General features: G+C 42.4%; 1 protein-coding gene across 1 annotated transcript; it reads right to left on the bottom strand.

Annotated features, from left to right (window-relative positions):
* Positions 1–7,942: 7,942 nt before the first annotated feature.
* LOC120032424 (grpE protein homolog 2, mitochondrial-like) lies at positions 7,943–17,025 on the bottom strand. Its single transcript, XM_038978530.1, has 4 exons — positions 16,859–17,025; positions 10,983–11,142; positions 10,752–10,833; positions 7,943–10,388 (listed from the first exon to the last, which is right to left on the bottom strand). The coding sequence occupies exons 1-4, from the start codon at positions 16,939–16,941 to the stop codon at positions 10,063–10,065; spliced, it is 651 nt and encodes a 216-aa protein (XP_038834458.1). The 5' UTR covers positions 16,942–17,025; the 3' UTR covers positions 7,943–10,062.
* Positions 17,026–17,275: the final 250 nt, after the last annotated feature.

Below are 17,275 nucleotides of genomic sequence, written 5' to 3'. Positions count from 1 at the left end.
CAAAGTGTGGGGACCCCATCTCCGTTCTACTCACATAAACTACCTGGAACTCCTTGCTGTTACCCTGGCATTAAAATCGTTTTTCCCATTTCTGGAGGGTCATGTACTGGGAGTACTAAATCTGGGGGCAGATTTACTCTCCAGGGGGAACCCCCTATATGGGGAGTGGAAGCTCCACCCAGAGGGAGCCAATCAGGTTTGGATGCACTTCGGCATTCCAGCAGTGATCTTTATGCATCAAGGAAGAATACCCAGTCTCCCGCGTTCTTTTCCCTGAGGGATTGGGATGCACCGATGGGAGTGGACACGTTGGCGCACGAGTGGACACGCGTCCTTCTGTATGCTTTCCCCACACTGTCCCTGATTTCTCCCACCCTATCCAGGGTGCTGGAGAAGGGTCTATCTCTCATACTAAAAGCACCACATTGGCCAGAGAAACACTGGCTAGCGGAGATCACGCAACTACTTTGCAGTCAACTGTGGCCCCTCCCTCTGCGTCGGGACATACTGTGCAGGGAGATTTTCCATCCTCACCAGAACGGTTGGCACTCTGGGCCTGGCCCGTGAACGGTTCAATTTGAACACTGCCGGGCTTCCCCAAAATGTAATTTTGACTATTCAGAGTGCTAGAGCCTCATCCATCAGGTCCCTTTAAGATTGTAAATGGCGTGTTTGAGAAATGGTGCACTAAATCAAAGATAGTGCCATTATAGTGCTCCGTCATTTCTACAGGCATTATTATACAAAGGAAAGCCTTTTTCTACTATTAAGGTATATCTGGCAGCTATTTTGGCTTGTCATGCGGGATTTGGGAGCACGACAGTGGGGCAACACCCGCTTGTCGCCCGTTTTATGAAGGTTGCACATTGTTTGCGTTCAGTGTCCAAACAGCTTGCCCCATCGCAGGTCTTATCAGTTGTTTTGGATGCACTATGCCAACAGCCTTTTGAGCCCCTGGATCAGGTGGTTCTGAAAATGCTTTCATTTAAGACAGCGCTATTACTAGAACTGGAACATCAACGGTTGCATATGTTGTGCCCAGTAAGCGCTCTGCACATCTACATGGACAGGACTAAAGGGTTTACAAAATGTGATCAGCTGTTTGTTTCCTTTGCAAAACCTTACTAGTGGGAGAGTAAAGGTCTTCCGTCTCCTGCTGGCTACAGGCTCATTCTACTAGAGGAATGGCTACGTCCTGGGCTTTATTTAAGGACATATCTATCCAAGATATTTGTTCAGCAGCGAGTTGGGCTTCACCTCATACATTTGCAAAGTTTTATAGATTCGATGTCACTGCACCAACTCTGGCACATACTGTTTTACGTGTAGGATCTTCTGAGGGGAAAGGCCCATTTGTGTGATATATCGCACAGGGCAGTCGGTCGTCAGGATGAGCTTGTCTGGCAATACGGGAGTCAATATATCCCATGAGGGAAATACCGAAACGAATACTTGAAAAATAACTTTAGGTTACGACCGTAACCCCGGTTCTCTGATAGTATGACTGAGGTATTTCACCAGACCACCCTCCTTGAGCGAAGAAGAGGTGTTTCTTATTTTTGAATGACTCAGACACACTGCGTCTGACCTTTTATAGGGTAGGAGGGACACCCTTCCCCAATGCACACGTCTCGATGTCCAGCCAATAATGGCTGGCGTAGTGTAATAAAGGCTTCTGACGAATACGCTAGGGGCGTATCCCATAAGTGAAATACCTCACTCATACTATCAGAGAACCGGGGTTACGATTGCAACCTAAAGTCTTCCGCTGCAGGCCCAGAAATGTTTTGTCCAGTTTCTTTGATTTCTTCGTCACTTGTACTGTACAGTTATTAACTGTGGCAATGAACGCCACAAAATCCAACTGGCAACAAACATTCTCAATGGATTGTGGAGCCTCCACTACCATTTCTTCTACTATAGTGCATTCAGGAAAGTATTCCGAACTCTTGACTTTTTCCACATTTTGTTACACTACAGCCTTATTCTAAAATGTACGAACGATTTTCCCCCCTCATCAATCTACACACAATACCCCATAATGACAAAGCGTTAACAGTTAAAAAAAATATTTTAGCAAATTTATTACAAATAAAAACAGAAATACCTTATTTACATAAGTATTCATACCCTTTGCTATGAGACTCGTAATTGAGCTCAGGTGCATCCTGTTTCCATTGATCATCCTTGAGATGTTTCTACAACTTGATTGGAGTCCACCTGTGGTGAATTCAATTGATTGGACATGATTTGGAAAGGCACACACCTGTCTATATAAGATCCCACAGTTGACAGTACATGTCAGAGCAAAAACCAAGCCATGAGGTCGAAGGAATTGTCCATAGAGCTCCGAGACAGGATTGTGTCGAGGCACAGATCTGGGGAAGATGTCTGCAGCATTGAAGGTCCCCAAGACAATAGTGGCCTCCATCATTCTTAAAAGGAAGAAGATTGGAACCACCAAGACTCTTCCTAGAGCTGGCTGCCTGGCCAAACTGAGTAATTGGGGGAGAAGGGCCTTGGTCAGGGAGGTGACCAAGAACCCGATTGTCACGCCCTGGCCATAGAGAGGCTTTTATTCTCTATTTTGGGTAGGCCAGGGTGTGACTAGGGTGGGCATTCTAGTTTAGTTATTTCTATGTTTTCTGTTTCTATGTTTTGGCCGGGTATGGTTCTCAATCAGGGACAGCTGTCTATCGTTGTCTCTGATTGGGAATCATACTTAGGCAGCCTTTTTCCCACCTGTGTTTTGTGGGTAGTTGTTTTCTGTATAGTTTATGCACCTTACAGAACTGTTTCGGTTTCTTCACGTTGTTATTTTGTTCAAGTGTTTTGGTTAATAAATAATCATGAACACTTACCACGCTGCGCTTTGGTCCGATCATCATTACGACGAGAGCCGTGACACCGATGGTCACTCTGACAGAGCTCAAGAGTTCCTCTGTGGAGATAGGATTTTCTAGAAGGACCACCATCTCTGCAGCACTCCACCAATCAGGCCTTTATGGTAGATTGGCCAGAAGGAAGCCATTCCTCAGTAAAAGGCACATGACAGCCCGTTTGGAGTTTTCCAAAAGGAACCTAAAGGACTCCCACACCATGAGAAACAAGATTCTTTGGTCTGATGAAACCAAGATTGAACTCTTTGGCCTGAATGCCGAGAGGCACATCTGGAGGAAACCTGGCACCATCCCTACGGTGAAGCATGGTGGTGGCAGCATCATGCTGTGGGGATGTTTTTCAGGGGCAGGGACTGGTGGACTAGTCAGGATCGAGGGAAAGATGAACAGAGCAAAGTACAGAGAGATCCTTGATGAAAACCTGCTCCAGAGCACTCATGATCTCAGACTGGGGTGAAGATTCACCTTTCAACAGGACAACAACCCTAAGCACACAGCCAAGACAATGCAGGAGTGGCTTCAGGACAAGTCTCTGAATGTCCTTGAGTGGCCCAGCCAGAGCCCTGACTTGAACCCGATCGAACATCTCTGGAGAGACCTTAAAATAGCTGTGCAGTGACGCTCCCCATCCAACCTGACAGAGCTTGAGAGGATCTGCAGAGAAGAATGGGAGAAACTCCCCAAATGCAGGTGTGCCAAGCTTGTAGCGTCATACTTAAGAAGACTTGAGGCTGTAATCGCTGCCAAAGGTGCTTCAACAAAATACTGAGTAAAGGGTCTGAATACTTATGTAAATGTGATATTTCAGTTCTTTATTTTTTAAACATTTGCTAATATTTCTGAAAACCTGTTTTTGCTTTGTCATTATGGGGTATTGTGTGTAGATTGATAACAAAAAAATAAAATGTAATACATTTTTAGAATAAGGCTGTTAAAATGTGGAACTAGTCAAAGGGTCTGAATGCTTTCCAAATGCACTGTACATCATCACATCTTTCAACTCAATGAATCGCCTTTGCATAAGATATTCCAGATGTACCGCCCTGACTTTTGCCACTTCCATCTCCTTCACCCTTACAGGGCACTCCATGAATTCAGGATCATGATCCCCACCACAGTTACAACACCCTATATGCCGATGTTCAGTGTACTCCATCCTTCTACAAACATTTGCAACATGGCCAAAACCTTTGGAGTTGTTGCCCTGTAGTGGTTTGGAGACAAAAGATCTTACCTTACATAGCCTAGATCAACAAGGACAATAACCACCCGAGCCACTGCCTGTTCACCCCACTTCCATCCAGAAGGTGAGGTCAGTACAGGTGCATCAAAGCTGGGACAGAGCGATTTGAAAAACAGCTTCTATCTCAAGGCCATCAGATTGTTAAACAGCCATCACAAGCACAGAGAGACGGCTGCCTACCTACGGACTTGATATCATTGGCCACTAATAAATGTAACACTAGTCACTTTAATAATGCCACTTTAAGAATGTTTACATATCTCGCATTACTTATCTCATATGTATATACTGTATACGGTATCCTACACTATCTATTGCATCTTAGCTGCTCTGTCACTGCTCATCCATATATTTTATATTTATATATTCTCATCCCATTCCTTGACTAGATTGTGTGTATTAGGTTTTGTTGTGGAATTTGTTAGACATTACCTGTTAGATACTGCTGCACTGTCGGATCTAGAAGCATAATCACTTCACTACACTCGCAATAACATCTGCTAACCATGTGTATATGACCAACAAAATGTGATTTAATTTGTGTAGGGAGGTGCTCTTTATCAAAAAACAATTGAACCAAAAGATTTTCTTATTTTTTTCCCTGCCGATCACCATTCGGGTCAGGCGACGGGCACCAACCACACTTTGGATTCTTGAGGTATTCAACTTCTACTTCCATAGACACCCAGGAGATGGCTCCTTTAACAGGGGCACCATTGCGAAGTTCAACTGATGTTACTTCGGAATTCGCGATTCTTGCAATTCCCTTCTTTTAATCAGAAATACAATTAATCAGAACAAAGCCCACTTCTGGTCACTCTGATTCACTCCACTTTTCACAGTGCATGCTACACCTTTTTGAGACCTCAAAACAGATCTTGAATATCATTGCTTATTCAAAAAACAAAGTCATCCTTATTCGACATAGGCCTACTATCATCATCCAGTCCAATTTTATACAGATTTATTCTTGCGCCATTCTTTGATACTACTGTTTTCCATTCATAATCAACTTTATTAGACACGCTTCCTGATTCATACTTGACATCCACTTCTTCATGATTCCCCCTGTCAAGCAAGTACTTCTTCGTGTGGCTTTCCGGCAGACTAGATGCCATGTTGCGTATTGCTGCCTTTCACAGTTTGGAAAGTGCATAGCACATTTGTTCACATTTGTTCCCCAAGAAAATGGGGGAAAAAGGAAATTGCACCTCCATGTAAAGTGTTGGTCCCATGTTTCATGAGCTGAAATATAATATCCAAGCAATTTTCCATACGCACAAGGCTTATTTCTCTCAAATGTTGTGCACAAATTTGTTTACATCCCTGTTAGAGAGCATTTCTCCTTTGCCAAGATAATCCATCTACCTGACAGGTGTGGCATATCAATAAGCTGATTAAACAGCATGATCATTACACAGGTGCACCTTGTACTGGGGACAATAAAAGGCCACTTTAAAATGTGCAGTTTTGTCACACAATACAATAACACAGATGTCTCAAGTTTTGAGGGAGCGTGCAATTGGCATGCTGACTGCAGGAATGTCAACCATAAGCTGCCTCCGTAGTTTTAGAGAATTTGGCAGTACGTCCTACCGGCCTTACAACCGCAGAGCACGTGTAACCACACCAGCCCAGGACCTCCACATCCTGCTTCTTCACCTGCGGAATATTCTGAGACTAGCCACCTGGACAGCTGATGAAACTGTGGGTTTGCACAACCGAATAATTTCTGCACAAACTGTCAGAAACTGTCTCAGGGAAGCTCATCTGCATGCTTGTCGTCCTCACAGGGGTCTTGACCTGACTACAGTCCGGTGTAAATGCTCACCTTGGATGGCCACTGGCACACTGGAGAAGAGTGCTCCTCACAGATGAATCCCGGTTTCAACAGTACAGGGCAGATAGGGAAGATGTTAGACAACGTGTATGGAGTTGTGTGGGCGAGCGCTTTGTTGATCAACTTTGTGAACAGAGTGCCCCATGAAGGCGGTGGGCAGGCATAAGCTACGGTCAATGAACACAATTGCATTTTATCCATTGCAATTTGAATGCACAGAGATACCGTGATCAGATCCTGAGGCCCATTGTCACGCCAACCATCCACCGCCATCACCTCATGTTTCAGCATAATGTCACAAGGATCGGTACACAATGCCTGGAAGCTGAAAATGTCCCAGTTCTTCCATAGCCTGCATACTCACCAGACATGTCACCCGTTAAACATGTTTGGGATGCTCTGGATCGACATGTACAACAGTGTGTTCCAGCTCCCCACAATATCCAGCATCTTCACAAATCCATTGAAGAGGAGTGGGACATTTCACAGGCCACAATCAACAGCCTGATCAACTCTATGCGAAGATGTGTCATGCTGCATGAGGCAAATGGTGGTCACGCCAGACACTGACTGGTTTTCTGATCTACCCCCCTACCTTTTTCTAAGGTATCTGTGACCAACAGATGCATATATGTATTCCCAGTCATGTGAAATCCATAGATTAGGGCCTAATGAATATATTTCAATTGACTGATTTCCTTTTATGAACTGTAACTCAGTCAAATCTTTGAAATTGTTGCATGTTGTGTTTATATTTTTTTGTTCAGTGTATATACCAGTATCCCCAACACACCTCACCACCCCTTCCCACTACCTTGGTCCCAACAGAACTTACCCCAGCCCATCGGCCTGGGAGGCTGGTACCCCTTCTCTCAAAACCCCTGTAGTTCTCATGCACTAAAATCTCTGATATACAAAAATGTCTCTGCTGCTGCTACCATCAATTCAGTCTTCTGGGATTTCCTTTCCATCTGTGTGGTACAATTAATAACCATACCAATATCGCCAAGAAGCCTCCTTTACTAAAGCACAAACTGTTCGGGTCACTCTGTACTGGCCTAATACTCACAGGGATCATCTCCCTCACCCTTTGCCCACCATCGTCTACTTTCCTCACTGCCTCAGCATGACACTTTCTGTACTGCTCTCACCCTGGAAATGTCAATCCGTCTCACTCGCACAGGACATTTCTGATCCCCAGATGTCTCCCAATTCCGTGGTATCCAATTGGTAATTACAGTTGAAACACTCCACCTTTTCCACCGAAACTACACTCTTTCGTCCCATGCCCTCCTGCACACAGCAAAATAATTTATATTTGTCAAATGGCAGTCAAGCATTGATTATCATGTCACCAGAATAAGACCCTCAATATTTATTGGAAAGGTACATTAAACTCATCACTGTGCACTTTAGCTACACTGTGAAGTTCATCATAACTTATGTAAACATCAGCCTAATAGTACCACATACCATATTATCATGTCACTCAAAGTTTACTTCGATATGATGGTTATTATATAAATATTTGCACACAAAGGTGTTTCCACCGACATTTCTCACATTAGACAGACAAAAAGATCCCACCATGTCAAACAAACACTATCTGTCATCCTTTATAAAATTGTACCAAAACTTTGTTTCCATCACAGCTGTCATTTAAAAAAATATATATACGGTATGACTTTACTTGCATAAAAACTGTGGATGGTTAATGACAAAGTCCACTTCACAAATAATGTTAGATACTCAGGCTGCGGAGTAGGACTACCGATCTTCACTACCACCGGCCCTTCAGAAAAACTCAATCTTTCTACCCTTTTCGACGAGCAAGTAACTTCATGTTCCTGGTGTTCTCTTCTTCCAACTTTAGGACTAGCTTCAAACTTTCTTTTTCCAAATCTAAAAACTGATCACCTTGCAGAACCCACCTCCACATTTCAAATTATTAAACTGAAGTGACAAACAATTTTCCGATACATTTATTAAGGCAATAATGTGGTAATAATAATAATAATACTGTGGTAGTCTGAAAGCAAAATAGTTTGTTAGAGAACACCATAACTTCTCAACCACACATGTGTGGTGCTTCATTTATAGGCAAAATTACTTGACAGAAAATGTTATCCATACTATCTATATGTTTTAAAAGGCTCTAAGATCCTTCTTAAAAGTGCCTTTACCTGAACCTATTTCGTAGCTGCATCACACACAATACTCTTTGGGTAATGCTAAACAAACATTTGTCTATATAAATACATAAATCCCAACATTTTCAATGTAAAAGGTGCCACCTTCATCATAAGGGACAATTACAGGTAACAGCACATCACATTCTACGTAACCATCCCATCCTGTAATATCACAGATTCTCTCAAACTTCTTAAGAGAACAGATTCTCTCAAGAACTTAATTCTTACTTGCTCACATACAGAAAAAGAAAAACAATTCCGAAGTGCAGTGTGAATAATGCGACCTCCAGAAATGTACACAGTCCACATAATAATGTGGGAGAAATGTATGTGGACCTGAAACCAGAGACGTTCACAGTAACACAAGGGGTCCTTAAAAGAAACCTATCTTCCATTCACATTAGTAAACAAAAGGTTTTCATCAACCAGGTCTTATGCAAATATGCAGTATAACAATATCCTCAAGTACCTTTACATATCTTTAAATGTTAGTAAAATAGCTAACACCAGTGTTTTCCGTAAGTACATGGAGTAGCCAGCCAAATAGAAAAAGCAGCCAGCCAGGGAGATCCGGGCTGGAGGGGTCAAGGTGGGCATGCCCCCTGAGATTTTTTTTGCAAAACAAGCTCTATTTTGGTGCCCTCTGGTACATTCTAATACCCTGATTCAATCCGAAATACACAGCTAAATTATTGAATACTTTAACAACTTTACCTCCCAGGGCCCGGTTTCCCAATGGAACTTAGGCTTACGTGTGTTTTAACTATGCATCTTTCCTACAACCAAAGATGTAACGTTTCCCAAAACACCACGCAGAAAGAACATTCGCCAAGTGCATCGTTCGAGCATGTGTCAATACTGATAGGATCAAAAGAAAGGCGGCGATTTGTTTCCGTTCACCAAACAAATCCGTTCGAAAAGAGCCATTCGTACGCGAACAACCCATCACTACACTGGCAAGTCTTGACATGGGCTACGAATCCTAGGAAAATAGAAAACAAGATATTTTGTTTCCTTGTCCCGATGCGAAACAATGGACATATAACTTACGTTGTATTATTTATGAATAGCAACGGGATATAGGAGATTGACTATATTCAGTCAGTTCGACACCTTTTATAAACTAGTAAACACTTGCAGTTCGGTCGTCAATCAAAGCACAGTAAATAGCCTATGCGCCTGTATTGGCCTATGAAACACGCACAAGAAAAATGAATGTGCCATGAAACAATAAGTGGATTTCAATTCATTGTTACCACTTTATATGGGACGTGTTAATTCACTCACAGGAGACGAAAAATAAGCATCATGCTCTCCCTCATCCGTGAAAAGAAATTAGACTGCAGCCAACCAATGTACAAAAATAATAGGTACTGAGAGCTGGGAAAGACAGCAGACTGACAAACCATCAGTTTCCCTGTCATTGCTCACTTTTTGACTGACCTGTCCTATCAATAAGTCACTAGAAGATGCATGTTGTTCATTCAAGTGGGAGAAGGCTATACAGACTTTCTGACTAGCGAATTGAAACTTTTAAATGAAAAGCCTAGTTAGTTTATGAAGTAGCCGGCTTACATTGAGTCTTATTTAGCCGACGACCGGCACTTATGGAAAACACCAACACATTCACATGATTAGGCACAATCTAAAAATTATTATATTCTAGAAGAATGTGAACAAGCCCATTATTTTCAGATTGTAAAATACAGAAAAAGGGTCAAATAAATTGTTATATATACATGACTGTACATAATGAGAAAGTAACCAAATTGGAACAACACACTAAAATATTAAAATCATTCAAAAACTGAAAGTATTGCTGCAAAACTAGAACTGTAAGGTGCCAATAGTAAAGTACTACAGCGAGGGCAGAGACTAGCACAAGCCCTAGTCCTGCTCCTGCTTCATCACAGCGATGCCCACTTGGGCATGACGAATGGTGCGTCCGTGGAGCTTGTACCCATCCTGTTTCACTATAGTAACGGTGCTGGGCTCCCCTCCCTCAGCAGGAGTGTGGCACACTATCTCATGCTGGTAAGGGTCGTATTTATCCCCAACAGGGCTCATCTTATTCAGGCCGTGCTTTGTGAAGATCCCCTGCAGCCTGTCCTGGACCTGAGCCAGCCTCTGGCCCTCCTCTTCCTGCAGGTTGTCTGTAGTCTTCTCTAGCAGGTCAGCCACCTCAACCAGTTCACGGCAGAAACTCTGGATCCCTGTTTGAGTGGTGGTGAGGGAGAGGAATTAGAACTGCACAAAGTAGAGCAGTGGGGTATTTTTGGGGGGGGGAACAATATACAAAAGTTGAGAACTATCATTGGAAAAATACAATTTTTATTGAGTAAATGTATTTTGTAGTAAATCTAGTTTATTTTCATTTTATGAATTGAAGGATATTTATTGATGTAAAAATAGGATTTTACAGACTTTAAGGTTGTGTCATTAGATTTGGGGAGGAATCGCCAGAAATTCTGGTGGGAAAAAATTGGGGTCCCCAGAAATTCAGGCGAAAATGAATACCACTGAAGTAGAGGGACCAAACTCGGTATGACGTCAGGGTAGGAGAAAAAACATCTCACCAAAAAGCTTGGCGTCTTGGACAAACTTCTGAGTTCTTTTTCGAACGTTGTCAGAGTCAGCCATGGCCCTTTTGTATCTTTCCTGAAATACAATACAGTATAGTACATCATACGTGATTTAATTATTTGTATTTCCAGGGAAAAATCTAAACAAATCTATGCCGGCTGTAGGTAGCACCAGTCAAGCCAAAGAATCTTCCTCCTTACTCTCACCGCCATCGAGGCTCTTACCGTGAGCTCCCTGACCTGCTCCTCCAGCTTGCTGGCCCTCATCTCCAGCAGTCTCACATTGGTCATCGCATGGCTGGAGTCATCTGTGGTGTCATCACCATTGCAATTATCACCTGTTCCCCAATGCTTTGCCGCTGTGCTGTACAGGCCAATCAAAGCCCTGGAAAGCAAAACACTATTCAATTGTGCACCTAGCAAGAGACCATTTGGCTAGCGGTGTGTCTGTAGTGTAGGCTACAATGTAGGCCTACATGTAATGGCAGAGTTTGGAAAATAAATGCCCTCCTGATGAATACAAATCATCATGAAATCCTTCTGCCAGGAAGGCCTACTTTGCAAGTCAACATTTAGTTGAAGGTTTTTTGGGAAAGGCTTTAGAAATTAATTCAAACAGCACATGACTGAATTGCGCGTCTCGAAGATTTAACCAATACTTCGGACCAATTTTTTTGTAATATTTTTTGTATTTTATCCCCCTTTTATCCTAATTCCAATTACAATCTTGTCTCATCGTTGCTACTCCCCAACAGGCTCGGGAGGCGCAGGTCGAGTCATGCGTCCTCCGAAACATGAACCGCCAAACCGCGCTTCTTAACACCAGCCCGCTTAACCCGGAAGCCAGCCTCAATGTGTTGGAGGAAATCAATCGATGACTGAGGTCAGCCTGCAGCCGCCCGGCCCGCCACAAGGAGTCTCTAGAGCGCGATGAACCAAGTAAAGCCCCTCTGGCCAAACCCTCCCCTAGCCCGGACAATTCTGTGAGCTGCTCCATGCAACAACCAGTTGAAAGCTGCGCGCTCTTGCTGCCAATGCCGCCTGATATTCCTCTGAAACTAGCTATGTGTGTGGCACGCATGTTAATATATTTCACGTGCTTTGCGATTGTGTAGGCTACTTTGTGCATAATTTCCCTATTGCACTACATAATTGATACGGCATACACCTGCACTACACTGCTTTGATACACATCAGTGGGGATTAAGAAGTGAGTATATGCAAAAATGTGGGTATACGGCAGCATATACCCTCCACTACACCACTGGAGCGAGGGATAAATACCCAAGACGTGGAGATGATGGGGAACAGTGTGTATATCACTGTCTTTGCCAAAACTTTGCAATATTTAGATACATTTTTAGATGAACTTCTCTGAGTATTGTTCCGTTACCTTCTTTCAGTATGTTGTCAAAAACGCTTTCTGAACTATTGGGATTTTCGTAGATGATATGTAGCAAAGCCTGGAGTATATCCACAGATGATGCAATCTCTATTGTACTCAACACTGCCCTTTCCCACCTGGACAAAAGGAACACCTGTTCATTGACTACAGCTCAGCGTTAAACACCCTAGAGCACTCAAACTGCATCACTAAGCTAAGGACCATGGGACTAAATGCCTCCCTCTGCAACTGGATCCTGGACTTCCTGACGGCCCCCCCCAAGTGATAAGGGTAGGCAACAACATCTGCCACGCTGATCCTCAACACGGAGGCCCCTCAGGGGTGTGTGCTCAGTCCCCTCCTGTTCTCCCGGTTCACCCATGACTGCGTGGCCAAGCACGCCTCCAACACCATAATAAAGTTTGCTGATGACACAACGGTGGTAGGCCTGATTACCGACAACGATGAGACAGCCTATAGGGATGTGGTGCCAGGACAACAACCTCTCCCTCAACGTGATCAAGACAAAGGAGATGATCGTGGACTACGGGAAAAGGAGGGCCGAGCACGCCCCCATTTTAAATCCACAGGGCTGTAGTGTAGCAGGTTGAGAGCTTCAAGATCCTTGGTGTCCACATCACCAACAAACTATCATGATCCAAACACACCAAGACAGTTGTGAACAACAACACCTATTTCCCCCCAAGAGACTGAAAAGATTTGGCATGGGTACTCAGATCCCCAAAAAGTCCTACAGCTGCACCATCGAGAGCATCCTGACTGGTTGCATCCCCACCTGGCATGGCAACTGCTCGGCCTCCGACCGAGCAGCTCAGCCTCCGGCGCTACAGAGGGTAGTGCGTACAGCCCAGTACATCATTGGGGCCAAGCTTCCTGCCATCCAGAACCTCTATACCAGGCGGTGTCAGCGGAAGGCCCTAAAAATGGCCAAAGACTAGCCACCTTTGTAATAGACTGTTCTCTCTGCTACCACATGGCAAGCGGTACCAGAGCGCCAAGTCTAGGTCCAAAAGGCTTCTTAACAGCTTCTACCCCTAATCAAATGGTTACCCGGACTATTTGTTGTGGGTTTTTTTTACACTGCTGCTACTCACTGTTTATTATCTATGCAGTCACTTTACCCCTACCTACATATTACCTTAATTGCCTCAACTAACCTGTACCCCCCACACATTGAATCAGTATCAGCCTCGTTATTGTTACTTTAATTTTTTTTACTTTTGTTAATTTAGTAAATATTTTTCTTAAAAACTGCATTGTTAGTTACGGACTTATAAGAAAGCATTTCACGGTACAGTCTACACCTGTCGTATTTGACGCATGTGACAAATACAATTTGATTTGAAGAGGGGGATCCCAGCTTTCTATCCCTACTTTTTTTCTGAAATTCGAAATATGCGCTTACTGCACCATTTTAAACAAATACTTTTTAGCTGCATGGTTAAGCATATTACCCCTTGGCAATTCACAGTGAGTGTATAGAGGAGTGGGGCAAAATGTAACACTGGTCAATTGTAGAGTAACTTTGGATAACACGCAACCCTACCTCAACATTTTTTGGGCGTGACTTAAACTGTGATGAGACAGATTACATATTTAGAGTGCAAGAGTAGTGGCAACCAGGGAAAGTGTTGGGTGAAAAGATTGTGACATGAAGTGATTTCTATGTGAAGTACAGGCAGGGGGCTTGTTACCCCGGGTGGCGGTTTACCCCAAGTTACCCTAACAGGTAGGCCTACATTATATTCACTGTGTTTATGCAAGTTTTTGGGGAAATCTTTGCCTGTGTAGATTACCCGCCCCTCCGAAGCATGATTCTGTAATTAGGGAGATTTTTAATTAGAGAAGAAATAACTAGCATTGAAAAAGTGAATTGAGGATACTATAGTTATCACATTTCACATTGCATTTATTAACTTAAAAAAAGGTAAGAAGTGTTTTTAATTCTAGTGCTGCTCTGCACCCAGAAGCTTGTTAGCTAGCTAGCTAACATTAGATCTGGTCACACGTTAAGCCAACTCTCTGAAGTTCAAAGCATACACATTAAAACCAGTAGATAGTGACGTCATCCACTTATTCCTATGGAAAACGGCCATAACTAGCAAAGGATCATGGTCGATGTAGTCGTTTTCATCCTGCCTGAGAGAGTCAACCCAAAGCTGCTAGACGTCAGCATCAATACGGGTAACATTTGGCTCGGAAAACGTACCTCAATCCAGGGATGAGAAATGCATGGCACTCCAAATTGTTCCACTATCCCAACTGTTACACAGAAGATTGGACTTTAAAAACGATCAGTCGTTTAATCTTCTTGTGTAACAGTTGAGATAAAGGGCAATTCGGAGTACACCGCATTTCTCATCCCTGGATTGAGGTATGTTTTCCAAGCCATTTCTCGCACCGGCTCCACAATGTCTTAATATACATAGAAACGCTGTCCGACCCTAGTGCAGGCTGTAAGCAAGCGGGTCAGATCTGCTGGCTAGACTTGCCATAGGATATCAACAGTGAGCACAGTTACATGCATACAATAATGCGTTATTGTGAATAGTCAGATTAATATAATAATTTGTTTAAAACGTTTACATCCTTTGCAAGAATAACTTTTTCCCTAATAATCCTGTTTACATGGACACCTCTGAAATCAGTCTAGACTTTGATAAATGCAGAAAATCACCAATCAAAACAAACTTTCCACCACATTGACCATGTTATTTTTGTGAATCATTTTTTATTTGTATGTGAAAACTATTTCTAAGATGCATACTTTCAGTTTTTCCAAACCCACTTCACTCACACATAAGAGGGAGACTTATGCTACCGGTGCTGCACATGTGCAGATCAAATTTGCCACTGCAACGCCCAATTACATGTTCTAATAGTTTGAAAGATTGCTCAGAAAACCAGGTGTTTTAATTGGTGTATGCTTACTTCGATTTTGACCTTAAGCCAAACAAGATAAGCAGAGTATGGTGTTTACAAGACTACTTCCATAACTGCCATAATCAGTTTAATATAGAATTATTAGTGTGTATGTAAACATAATCTGTGACAACAGTTGGCTGCTATTTAACTGATAGTTTGTCTGTCAAATCTGTGTATTGGTGTGTGGCCGGCAACTTTCATAGAGAAACACCCCTGAATTATTTGTGCCATTTGACAAAGAAAATGACAGCTGCGTTGTAAGTCCTGCGACCCCCAGCACATATGACAAAATCAACAGTACAAAACAAAAGATATTGATCTGTTTTAAGCAAATGATCTTGTTGAACAAAAACCTTTATACTAACATCCCCCATTTTTGGTCAAAAGGGATGTGTAATTCCCACTGAGGTATAAAGAAAGGTAATTCCCCCCAATTTGATGTGGTCAAAACGTCTGTTTATGTAATGTAACAACATACTGTCCACATCATGGAAAAGAGCGTAATATAAATTAAATACCTATTCAATTATTTTGCTATATCTTAATTTAAGATGATAGTAAATGAAGCAAACTGAAGATTTTTCTTCTATAATCACATTTCTCACTAGTTTAACCATTTAGCTAATGATTTTAAAAATGCACAATTTAACTGGGCGCTCTAGTCTAGAAATAGCTCTCATATTGAATGTGCAGCAGCTCCTGGTTCTAATGTCAGTAACCAGGTTTCCATACAACCTTTTTAGAGTAAGGTACATGTAGGATAAACAATGTAATCACAGACTTGGTGGAACTACAGATGTCGTAAACTTTCCAAATGTCAACAAAACAAAATTTGCTAGACAATGTGGGATCTTTATATGTCGGTAAAATTAATTATGTGAGAAATGGCGGTGGAAACGCTTTTATGCGCACATATTGATATAATAACCATCATATCGAAGTAAATTTAGAGTCACGTGATGACATGTGTGGTCCTCCCACTACGACTCGGTAAAGTATGCAGTTTATTATACTACAGATCAAATAAGTTATTAACTTCACAGGGTGGTGAACGTGCAAGGTGATGGGCTTGATGCCCCTTTTCATAAATATCGAGGGGCTTTATTCAGACGCTGAATGACAAATAAAAATAATTTCGCTCTTTTGTCCATACTAATCTCATCATATAGGCTATACCCTACACCCGCACTGTATATGCAAGATGTTGGCTAGAGTGCATTTGCCAACATCAGTGAGCACATTCGCTATATAACGCACATTTTCTTTGTGACAAAATCGCCAGTAGAGTTAAATGCGATAGAAACCCATTTAACTTGTATTTGTTATTCGGTACATAGTAATTTAACTCCATGTTAAATTACTATGTTTATGTTTAAATCATCACGCAAAGACGAGTCAATTTGATGGAAACATTTATGGTGGGAAAATGCACATTATTTTTATGCGGATTTTAGAATATTCGCATGAAAATCTGTCGCCAATTGGGATGGAACGCTATTTTATGGCAGCAGCCCATTCCTTCGACTTCCCTACAAATAGCTAGTTAACTCGTTATGAAGCATAAATTAGCTAGCTAGCGACCACTGACTTAATCTAAAACTGTCAAAAGTGAGCTAACCGTTAACGCTATTAAACGAACTAATTTAGCTAAAAGCAACGTTAGCTAGCTAGCTTTTGTACAGCAAGCTTGTTCCCGCAGCGTTGAAAGTTGTTTCTTTACTTTACACTGCATTTTTTTGAATAGCTAGAGGGATATGTTGACAAACCTCACCTGTGATCATTCGACAAAAATAGTTGTAATCTGCCGACGCAGTTGAGACATTTCCCAGCCAAGAAAAGACCGTGCATGGCCATATTATTCAGACTGTTTGCTAGTTACATTAAATTACCTCAGAACAAAGCCAGACCTGCGGAGAGAAAACCCTTGCGGGGGCACACGGAACGGTTCGGCTGTGGGCGGGGTCGTTCCCCACCACCACAAGTTTTCATTTGCGGAGGCTTTCCAGACAGACAAGCGATGGGCAAAGCTTCGTTCGCTCAGTGTGTTCTTATTCGATGAGGTTTAACGGTGGTTGGCATCCAATAAATGTTGCATTACCGCTACCTACTAGACTGGAGTATAACTCCCTTTACTATTGTATTTTTAAATCAACAAAAAAAGAAAATACAACAAATACGCTACCATCTA

This window comes from Salvelinus namaycush, chromosome 3 (genome assembly GCF_016432855.1).
Source record: "Salvelinus namaycush isolate Seneca chromosome 3, SaNama_1.0, whole genome shotgun sequence".
In the NCBI taxonomy this organism is placed as follows: Eukaryota; Metazoa; Chordata; class Actinopteri; order Salmoniformes; family Salmonidae; genus Salvelinus; species Salvelinus namaycush.
Note: the sequence above shows the minus strand (reverse complement) of the source record. Positions and strands in the feature narration are given on the sequence as shown.